The sequence below is a fragment of the Perognathus longimembris genome, chromosome 23 (genome assembly GCF_023159225.1).
Source record: "Perognathus longimembris pacificus isolate PPM17 chromosome 23, ASM2315922v1, whole genome shotgun sequence".
Lineage (NCBI taxonomy): Eukaryota > Metazoa > Chordata > Mammalia > Rodentia > Heteromyidae > Perognathus > Perognathus longimembris.
In genome coordinates this window covers 7,158,934-7,169,651 of record NC_063183.1, presented here as the reverse complement: position 1 = coordinate 7,169,651, position 10,718 = coordinate 7,158,934, and the positions used below count along the sequence as shown (strand labels likewise).

The following is a 10,718-nucleotide window of genomic DNA, read 5'->3' as shown; positions in this document are numbered from 1 at the left end:
AAAGCTTTGAAATCAACCTGAATGGTAGAGACTATTACCTCCACTTAATCAACAACAAAAAGCCAGAAGTGGAGGTGTGGCTAAAGTGGTAGAGAGCATCATCAGCCTTGAGCAGAAAAAGCAAGAAAGAAAAGGGAAAGGAAGATTAGATGAATCAAAACCCGAAGGTTAACAGAGCAATTAGGAGTCTACTGCCTAACGAATTGAAGGAACAAAGACTCAAGACTGGAAGAGTATTTTATTAGTGGTGCTAGAGTTTACAACCAAGAAGGTCTTTTCTCTTTATTGCTTTATTTGCTAGTAGGAAAGAACTGAAATGTATCCTCTCTTTTATCTCTTGAAGCCAAGACCCAACAGGAAGACACTTTGAAGTAGATCCCCTCTCCCTGGCCAGACCTTTAGGCCTTGTTTACCTTACCCATGACGTTCCTGTCACCTGATTTATTCGGGCTCATCATACCTACCAGCTCTAAGAAAAGCCCCCCCCAAGTGCCAGGTGCTAGGGGTCTCCAGGCCAGCCTGTAAGAGTGAAGGATAGGCATTTCCTGCAGTCAGGCTAGAAAGCAGAGCTGCCTCCAGCTCCACCTGCCCAAATCTTGAAAGCTCCAGAGGACTGGGGAGGCCTGGAAGCCTTTAATATGACCCGTGGTTGTAGTCCTACCTACTCAGGAGGCTGAAGTCTGGAGGATCTTGGTTCAGTTTTCTCCATCTCCAAAATAACCAGCATGGAAGCTGCGTGGGAAGTGTGGCTCAAGTAACAGAATGCCAGCCTAGCAAAGGCAAAGCTTTCAGTTCAAATCCCTGTACCATCAAAACATTTTTTTAAAGAAAAAAGCAAGGGCTGGGAATATGGCCTAGTGGCAAGAGTGCTTGCCTCGTATACATGAAGCCCTGGGTTCAATTCCCCAGCACCACATATATAGAAAACGGCCAGAAGTGATGCTGTGGCTCAGGTGGCAGAGTGCTAGCCTTGAGCAAAAAGAAGCCAGGGACAGTCTGTGCTCAGGCCCTGAGTCCAAGACCCAGGACTGGCAAAAAAAAAAAAAAGAAGAAGAAAGAAAGAAAGAAAGAAAGAAAGAAAAAGGCAAGCTTGGTGCTGGTGGCTCATGCCTGTAATCCCAGTTACTCAGGAGGTTGAGATCTTTTTCTTTTTTCTTTTAATGGAACACTTCACAAATTTGTATGTCATCTTTGTGCAGTGGTCATGCTAATCTACTCTGTATTGCTACATTTTTTTTTAGTATATTTGCTACCAAAGCAAGCACCGCTGAAACTCTTATCCTCCAATAATTCACCAAAATAAAAGCCAGAGGTGGAGCTGTGGTTCAAGTGGTAGATCACTAACCTGGAGTAAAAGAAGCTCAGGAGCCAGGCACTGGTGGTTCATGTTTCTAATCCTGTCTGCTCAGGAGGCTGAGCTCTGAGGCCAGGCAAAAAAAAAGTCTGTGAGACGCTTACCTTCAATGAGCCACCGGAAAACCTGTAGTGGAGCTGTGGCTCAAAGTGGTAAAGCACTGGCCCTGAGCAAACAAACACACTCAGAGATGCCTGCAGTCCCTGAGTTCAAGCCTCAGGCTGGGCAAACATAAGAATCAAAAGGCAGTTGGATGCAAGATCACTGAAGGGATTGCCTTTAGCAGGCCCTGGCCGGAAGACTTCCAGAAGTGGGGGGGGGGGGGGAGTATTGATGGGGGGAGGGGTTGATTCTACAGACTTCTGCCCCTCCCTCCAGCCCTGCCATGCCTGCCCCTCTTCCCGCTTCCCATCAGCCCACAGACCTCTGCTTCCTCCTGCAATCCTCTGGCCTTCTAGTCTCAGACTCTTTTGATTTTTTCCCATCCTTTTGGATTGGATTTGGTTCTCAAGGTCACCCAGCCCCTTCCCCAGCACCCATCCCCGGACGTCCAAGGTCACCCCTGGCAATGCCCCCCTTCTCCTCCCTCCCGCCTCCCGGCCTCCCGGAGTCAGGCCTCCTCGCCCTCAGGCCCCACGAGCACCAACGGCTGGGCGTTTTTGCCTTTGTCGTGCCAGCACACGTCGAAGAAGGGGTAGACGGGGCCGGGCAGGCGCTCGCGGAAGGCGAAGAGCAGCTGGAGGTCGTCGGGGTCGCCGGCGTCGTAGAAGGCCAGGACGCCGTCGGGGAAGCTCAGGTAGAGGCCCAGGCGCGCCGGGCGCGCCTCGGTGCGCAGCGCGCGCGGCTCCTTGGCCTCCACGTGCGCCTCCAGGACTTTGCCATCGCGCAGCCCCAGCAGCCACAGCCCCTGCGAGGGCACCGCGTGCAGCCGGCCCCGCCGCGGGGCGTCGGCCAGCATGACGCCCAGGGCCCAGCGCGGCTTGTCGCCCACCTCCACCTCCCAGTAATGCTCGCCCTCCGCCAGCCGCTGCCGCGCCACCACCGCCACCGCCTTGTCGAAGCGGCGCTCGTCCTCGCCCGCCGCCGCCGCTGCCTTCTGCTCGGCCGCGCACTGCACGCGCCGGCCCGAGGGGGACACCACCAGGCTGGGGTGCGCAGAGCTGGGGTCCAGCGTCAGCTCCTCCAGGGCTGCGGGGGGGAGTGGGGGGAGAGAGGCGATGGGCAGGCCCCATCCCGCTCCACCGCGCCCTGCCCACCTCCTACGCGCCCCCCTGGCCAAACAGCTCCGTTGCTTCCTTGGCACACCTAATGCCAGGCCCTGTCTAAGCTCCAGTGGGCTCACATGGGAATGACAGCCCCTACCCCCCCCCCCCACACACACACACACAGGCTGGTCAAAGGAGATCGAAGGCCAGGGGACTGATCATCTGTGCCTAAAATACACCGGGACATGATCGATGAGACGGGACTGGCGGCAGTCACACACGGTGAGGCCAAAGGAGGACGCGCCTCAGGGAGGGGAGGAACACCAAGACGCAAGGCCTCCGTGCCTGGGATCGCACAAAATAGCATTTATCAAAAGGAACTCCAGGAAATGGAAACAAACGTGTTTGCCTTTCTTGCCATTTTGTTATCTTTCTTTCCTGTGTGTTCGTTTATCTTTCTTTGGCGGGGAGGGGTCACACAGAAATGGAGGGACCAAGGGTGAACAAATGCAGCAGTGGTGCTCACTGAACACTATGTTGAAAATGAACTCTACAACTTGTGGGTGGGGATGGGAGGGAAAAACTGGGAGCTAGGGAAGGGGTGACATTGTCCAAAAACAAATGCACTCTTTATCTACCTTATGTAACTGTAGGCCCTCTTTATATCACCTTTACAATAACAATAAAAAAGGAAATAAAAAAACAAGCTCCAAGTTGCTATTTAGACTGTCCACCCTCTCCTGCTCCTGCTTTTCTCTTGCATCATTGGAGGTCTCAGCCAAGGCGCTGGTGGCTCAAAACTGTAATCCTAGCTACTCAGGAGGCTGAGATCTGAGGATCGGGGTTCAAAGTCAACCCAGGCAGGAAAGCCTGTGAGACTCCTTACCTCCAGTAAACCACCAAGAAAAAAAAAAAAAAGCTGGAAGTGGAGCCGTGGCTCAAGTGGTAGACCACTAGCCTTGATCAAAAAAGCTCAGGGACAGGCTCTGAGTTCAAGCCTCAAACCCAGCACCAAGGTGGAAGAAAACAAAAAGGTCCCCCTTCATTCCCACCTTACCCAGCCCTCAGAGAAAGTGTGTAGACCCCCCCCCCCAGCCCTGTGTAGCCCAGCTGTGTGCGGGAAGGCAGAGGCCTGGAGCTACCCCCTCCCCTTCTTCTCCCAGCCTGGCCAGCCTCAGCGGGAGTTGTGTGTCTGTCCTGAGAGGGTCACACAAGGAGTCAATGGGTCCATCATGACTTAATCTTCACTTGAAGCCCACAGCACCCCGTCCTGTCACTTGTCACCACCACCCCCCAAACCCCCATCCATTCATTAAGATTGTCCTCCAAGTGCAGACTAAGAGGGCTGCAATGGGGACCCAGAGGCCCAAGACAGTGACCCTCTGAAGTGGGGCGGGAGGCCTCCCTCTGTGCCCCCCACCCCCAACTCACACAGAGCCAGCCCCTCCCATACCTGGCATCAGAGCCCGGAACATCTTCTTCCACACCTGGAATTTGAAGTCATCTGAGATGACTGGCAACTGGATGTCCAGACGGGCAGGCGGAGGCGACTCGGACAGAATCTTCTGCAGCCTAGAGATGGACAGGGCAGGAGGAGGTATCTGTAGAGGGGAAGGGAATCCAGGATCTCCCCTAAATCATACCTTTGCTTCAAACTTGTTCATTAGATTTTACTTTGGGAATATGAAAAAAAAAAGCTAGAGGTGGATGGAGGTGATTTGTTTTATGTAAGTGAACATACAGTGTACATGTTTAAATATGCCTTACAGTGGTTGTGCCTGCCTGTAATCTGAGCTACTCCAGATACAGAGGCAAGAGGATTGAGAGAGTTTGAGGGCAACACAAGCAAAGTTAAAGAGACTCCATCTCAACAAATAAAATATAAGCTAGGCACAAGTGGCGTGTGCCTGCTATCCTAGCTACTCAGGAGGCTGAGATCTGAGGATTGTAGCTGGAAGCCAATCAGGGTAGGAAAGTCTATGAGTGCCTTATCTCCAATTAACTACCAAAAAGCCAGAAGTGGTTTAAGTAGAGGGCCAGCCTTCAGTGAAAAAACTAAGGAACAGCACCCAAGCGCTAAGTTCAAACCCCAGTACCAACACACACACACACACACACACACACACACACACACACACACACACACACGGGGCTGGGCATATGGCCTAGTGGCAAGAGTGGCCTCATATACATGAAGCCCTAAGTTTGATTCCCCAGCACCACATATATAGAAAATGGCCAGAAGTGGCGCTGTGGCTCAAGTGGCAGAGTGCTAGCCTTGAGCAAAAGGAAGCCAGTGCTCAGGCCCTGAGTCCAAGGCCCAGGACTGGCAAAAAAAAAAAAAAAAAAAAAAAGCATACACACACACACACACACTCACACACACACGCCAGGCACCAGTGGCTCACACCTATAATCCTAGTTACTCAGGAGACTGAGGATCAAAGTTTGAACCCAGCCCAGAGAGACTGAGCCAAGAGACTCTTATTTCCAATTATCCAGCAAAAAGCCAGAAGTGGAGGTGTGACTCAAGTGGTAGACAGCTGGCTTTGAGTGAAAAAGCTAAAAGAGAATTCAAGGGCCCAGAGTTCAATTCCCAGAACGACAACAACAAAGAGCTGTAAATGATCTACTTTGCAAGACATGCTTTCTACCACACTTTGTTTCACACACACACACACACACACACACACACACACACACACACACCAAGCACCTCAGCACTTCCCAACCAGTGCAGCTTGTCTTTCCCAGTCTACACTTGCTGCACCCTCAGTCTCCAATTTTGTCCCCAACCCCAGCTCTCCCTAAGACCCCATCCATTTCTCCAGAATCCAGTAACAACAACCCCCGCTTTGGGAAGCCTTCCCTCCATCTCTCTCCTTCCCTCCCCAGCAGCACTGAGCACAGAGCCATGACCACCTTGGTCGGTATGTCTATCTGATCACAGTCAGCCTGGGAGGCCCCAAGGGCCAGCTCAGTTTCCATGGCGGCAAAGTGACAGCAGAGGGCCCATTTGGGTAGGAAGGCACACTGCAGGCAGAGACTGGAGCAAGTTAGGGAAAGGAGCCAAGATGATCTCACCTGCTGGTCACCAAGCAGTATTTCTGGAGAGAGACAGAAATAGAATAGAGATAAAGCAGGCAGGAAGGACTCTGGGAACCCCAGGACGAGAGTGGCCAATGTATGGGGCAGAATGAATCAGAAAAGCCAAAAGAAACCCAGGAGTTAAGGCCTCCCTAGTCCTTTACCATTACGTGAATTAGAAAAAGAATTCCCATAGAACGCTGAGGTTCATGCCTATAATGCCAACTACTCAGGAGGCTGAGAGTTGGGGATCTTGAGATCTTCAAAGCCAGAGGGAGCAGGGAAGTCTGTGAGGCTCTTATCTCTAAGAAATCACTAAAAAGCTGGAAGGAGAGCTGTGGCTCAAAATGTTAGAATACTCACCTTAAGCAAAAAAAAAAAAAAGCTCAGGGATAGGGCCTGAACCCTCAGTTCAAGCCCCAGTACTGACAATGAATGAATAAATAAGGCTATAATATCTGCCATATCAGCTTTCATTCCCCCTCCCCCGTCCCACCCCTCTGATCATGGGGCTTGAACTCAGGGCCTAGGTGCTGTCACTGAGCTCTTTTGCTCAAGGCTAGCAACTCTACCACTTAGAGCCACAGTACTGGGTTTTCTGGAGATAAGAGTCTCATGGACTTTCCTTCCCTGGCTGACTTCAAACTGCAATCCTCAGATCACATCTTCCTGAGTGGCTAGGATCACAGGTGGGAACTACCAACGCCCTGACAGCTTTCCTATTCTTAAGCAGTGTCCAATCTGAACATCACTTGGATGTGACAACCTGGCTCATCCCTAGCCCTCTGCAGGCCTCGGGGTCTCTGTCCAGCAGTGGACAAGGCCTCTGGACTCTGAGCCAAGGCCAGACAGGGGGGAGAGGCAGGAGGACATGGAGTCCTTACCATGAGGAATTCGGTCTGTGGCTTGTCGGCCACCTCCTCCAGCACCTTCTCCATCTGCCGCAGCTGCTCCAGGTAAGACTTCAAGGCGGACAGCTCCCTCTTCAACGCCACAGCAGCATCGCCCCGAACTCTCTCTGCCTCTTGGTCTAAAGAATCCTCCAGGGCCGCCAGAAACACCCGCATCTTGCCCAGCTGTTCCCCAACTGACCTCCGGAACTGACGCACTGTCTCCTGAAGGGCAATGAGGGGAATCGATGGGGAAAGTACTTACCTCTGGGGTTCCTCCACCCAGCCCCTGGTCCCCAGGCTGGGCCACGCGGGCCTCACCTCCACCTCTGCCAGCTGATGCTCCAGTACAGACACGCTCTTCTCCTTGAGCATGCACGCCTCCTGCAACTGCAGCTTCTGCTGGGGGAGCTGGCTCTGCGGGGAGGGGGGCAGAGCACAGGTCACGGGGGTATGGGGGGACATGGTGAAATCCCCTCTTGTGTAGCTAACATATGCCAAGAAATAAATGTTCAATTGCAAGTGGTTATTATAGAAGGGGCCAAATGTTTTCTATGTATGTATATATATACACTAAAACAATACATAATGTATGTATAGTTTATCTGTAGTACATACATGCTGTATATATACACTGAGACAAAATTCTACAAACTATAAAGAAAATATAAACATCAAATATTAAATGTTATAAATATAAATAACATACGAGATGCTATATACTTTACATTATATATCTCTATGTGTAATGAGTAACACCACCATAATGATTAACACCAAGAAGCAGCATACATCTGCAATCCTAGCTACTCAAGAGGCTAAGATCTGAGGATTGTGGTTCAAAGCCAGACAGGGAAGGAAAGTCCATGAGACTCTCATCTCCAATGAACCACCAGAAAAATGGAAGTGATGCTGTGGCTCAAAGTGGTAGAGTGCTAGCCTTGAATGCAAACGTTCAGAGACAGTGGCCAGGCCCTGAGATCAAGCCCCACAACAACAACAACAAAAAATTCAACCTGCATCCAGGAGCTTCCAACACATCCCTGAGAGGGGTAGGGGCAGGAGGGAGGGGTGGGCCTGACAGGCTGGTTATTTCTTCTTCTTCTTCTTCTTCTTCTTCTTCTTCTTCTTCTTCTTCTTCTTCTTCTTCTTCTTCTTCTTCATCTTCTTCCTCCTCCTTCTTCTCCACCTCCTTTTTTTTTTTTTTTTTGTCAGTCATGTGGCTTGGGCCTGGGCACTGTCCCTGAGCATTTTTTGCTCAAGGCAGTGCTCTACAACTTTGAGCCACAGTGCCACTTCTGGATTACTGGGAGTTAATTGGAGATAAGAGTTTCACAGACTTTCCTGCCTGGGCTGGCTTTGAACCATGCTCCTCAGATCTCAACCTCCTGAGTAACTAAGATTACAGAGGGAAGCCAACAGCACCTGGCAGGGTTTCTTTCTCTTTGGGGGCCAGTCCTGAGCCACAGCTCCACCTCCAGCTTTTCTGATGGCTGGGCTAGCTGACATCCTAGTTCCATTTCACATCTCTCATCTCAGCTAAAGATGGACAGGGGTGGCAGTCCTTGGGGCTTCCTGGAGGAGGTTCTGCCCTCTGCTAGGACACTGACCACCAGCCAGGCCTGGGCTGGACAGTGATCCAGGGATCCTGCCCCGCTAGGACACACAATGCCGAGGAGCCTCCATCTGTACACACAGCAGTGGTGAGAGGCCAGGAGGACCCAGGACCACTCCATGCCTCCAGACCCAACCCTCCCCTGCCTCTGCATTGGTGGCTTAATCTACAACAGCCAGTCAACACCCGGACCTTCCTGGGCTGGCGGTATACACACATCCACCCATACCCGCGTGGGTGTGACTTGCGGGCTCATGTGTGCCTGCGTCTCCACTCGCCCATGCCTGCCTCCGTGCTTCTTCTTGGGTACCGATGAGGATCACAAACCTTGGGTATACACACAGCCATGCGTGGGTTATTGAGGCATCCAGGAGAACGACCTGGACCAGATCTCGGTGCCACCTTGGGTTACGGCCACCCCCCAGGTGTCAAGCCGAAGCAAGTCTGGCACCTTCAGGGGTGCCTGCGACTTGGCCGGGCGGCCTGGCACGGCGGGACGGCCGGGTCCCCAGCTTCCCACGCCGCGCAGGCGTGCCAGCCTGGCAGAACCACCGGGGTTGCCCAATCGCACTGCAGGCGGCGGCGCACCCCCAGCTCCGCCACGCTCAGCCTGACTTTCCTCGGACTGCGCCCCGGTCACTGTGGGCACGCTGGCGGGCCTGGGGCCGGAAAGCCAGCTTTCCACAATTCTGGGGGCAGCCTAGGCGCGGCTTTTCCTGCCTGGTTTCCCTTCGCTGCCTGGCTCCTCCTCCCCCTGGCCAGGCTCCACCCCCGGACCCAGGCCCCGCCCACACCTCCTTAGCAACCGCGGGCTCCGCCCTTCGCTCCCGGTCCCGCCTACTTCTCCATAGCAACCGCAGGCCCCAACCTCCTCCACAGGCTCCGCCCACTTCTCCATAGTAACCGCAGGCTCCGCCCTCCACAGCTCAGAATCCAAAGCCAAAACTGGGCGCGGGTGGCTCAGGTCTGTAATCCCAACTATTCCGGAGGCTGAGATCTACGATCTTGGTTCGAAGCCAGCCCCGGCAGGAAAGTCCACGAGCCTCTGATCGCCAACTAACCAGCAAAAAAGTCGAAAGTGGAGCTGGGGCTCAAGTACCAGAGCGCTATCCTTGAGCACAAAAGCTCGGGGACTGAGCCCAGGCCCTGAGTTCAAGCCCCAGGACGGGCACAAGGAAGGGAAGAATCCAAAGCAACGCTGGGACCCCTCCGTCCAGCAGGCCCGCGCCACCCCACGCACCCCGACCCGCGCACCTTGAGGCGCGTGTGGGCCTCGGCGGCGGGCAGCAGGCGGTGGCCGCGGTGCGCGCCGAGCGAGGCGCAGACGCCGCACACGAGCGCGCGGTCCTGCTCGCAGTAGATGCTCAGCGGGTCCCGGTGCTCCTCGCAGAGGCCCTGGGGCACCTGCGCCAGCCCCTCCACCAGGCGCGCCAGCTGCTGGTTGGTGCTCAGCGCCTGCGGCCGCGTGGGCGCCTGACAGCTGGGACACGGCACCGAGCCGTCGGCCGCGGGCTCCCCTCCCGCGCGGCCCAGGCAGGCGCGGCAGAAGCTGTGTCCGCACTCGGCCGTCACCGGAGCCTCGAACAGCTGCAGGCACAGCGGGCAGGACAGCTCCTGGCGCAGAAGGCCCGGGGCAGCCGACATGGCGAACCTGGGGCCGGAAAGGGGTTGGGGTCGGTCAGGGAGGCCCGGGGGCAGTGATCCCCAGGCTGACCGGAGGCCCAGCAGGGAGGAGTCGGGCCTGGAATGAATTCTGGCTTGGGCCACACTAAGTCCAGGTCCTCTTCAACCCCAGTCCCTAAACATAAGCCCGAATTCCAGTCCTGTCCTCTGTCCCTACCCTTGTCTTCACCCCAAGCTGCAGCCTCCTGACCCAGGCCTTGGTCTCAACCTACCCCTCCAGAACCCTCACTCCTAGCCCTCCTCTTCCCGTTCTGTCTGTTCCCTTTCCGCCCTGGCTTCAGACACATAGGACTCACCCGTCAGGTATGAGATCGTTGGTCAAGAGGACCTTCCAAAAATCAAAACAGTAAAGAGGCAAAAGTGGACTAGAAGGACTAGACCAGGCCTAGAGAGGGAGTTCAGAGGTTTGTCAAAGACAAGGGGCAAATAGCAGGCTCAAAGCAAGGACAAGGACTCCAGGGAAGCTGGCAGTGGACACAGTGGGGGCAGACCCTCCCAGACTGAGCGTGGCTCCAGGACTATATTTAGTCACTGGCCCATCCCCTCCCATCACTTCTGGAAACTGTTCTAAAAGTAAAGGCTGGGTAGTCAGCCCATAGGCATCTCACATCGGGGCCACCTGTTCTGGCCCATCTACTATGGATCCCTGCTGGGGGCCAGCTGGAGCCAGAGCTCAGAACCAGGCAGAGACAGGGCCTCCTGCTCCCATAGAAGACAATGCTGGAGCCAGGTCTCCTCTTCCTTCCCCACCCCCTCCATTCACATTCCAGCTTCCTTCCTTCTTCCTGGCTTGAAGGTTCTCCCCAACTTATCACCCAGCTGTTTCTCAAACATATATCTCATGACATCCCACTGACAGCTGGACACTGGTGGCTCATGCCTGT

General features: G+C 54.2%; 1 protein-coding gene and 1 non-coding gene across 2 annotated transcripts; both read right to left on the bottom strand.

Annotated features, from left to right (window-relative positions):
* Positions 1-1,154: 1,154 nt before the first annotated feature.
* Positions 1,155-1,261, bottom strand: LOC125341250. The gene has a single exon (XR_007208932.1). It is a non-coding gene; the product is annotated as a U6 spliceosomal RNA (small nuclear RNA).
* Positions 1,262-1,428: 167 nt separating this feature from the next.
* On the bottom strand, positions 1,429-10,292 carry Trim72 (tripartite motif containing 72). The gene is made up of 7 exons (XM_048332536.1): positions 10,131-10,292; positions 9,406-9,802; positions 6,858-6,953; positions 6,531-6,761; positions 5,644-5,666; positions 4,013-4,131; positions 1,429-2,542 (listed from the first exon to the last, which is right to left on the bottom strand). Exons 2-7 carry the CDS (start codon positions 9,793-9,795, stop codon positions 1,965-1,967), a joined length of 1,437 nt encoding a protein of 478 aa, XP_048188493.1. The 5' UTR covers positions 9,796-9,802; positions 10,131-10,292; the 3' UTR covers positions 1,429-1,964.
* Between the last annotated feature and the right edge of the window lie 426 nt (positions 10,293-10,718).

Coding starts and splice junctions, on each gene's coding strand:
- Trim72 (XM_048332536.1), bottom strand. CDS start 9,795: ATGTCGGCTGCCCCGGGCCTTCTGCGCCAGGAGCTGTCCTGCCCGCTG. Junction 4,132..5,643: donor TACTGCTTGGTGACCAGCAG/GTGAGATCATCT, acceptor GTCCATCTCTAG/GCTGCAGAAGATTCTGTCCG. Junction 2,543..4,012: donor GTTCCGGGCTCTGATGCCAG/GTATGGGAGGGG, acceptor TCCCCCCCGCAG/CCCTGGAGGAGCTGACGCTG.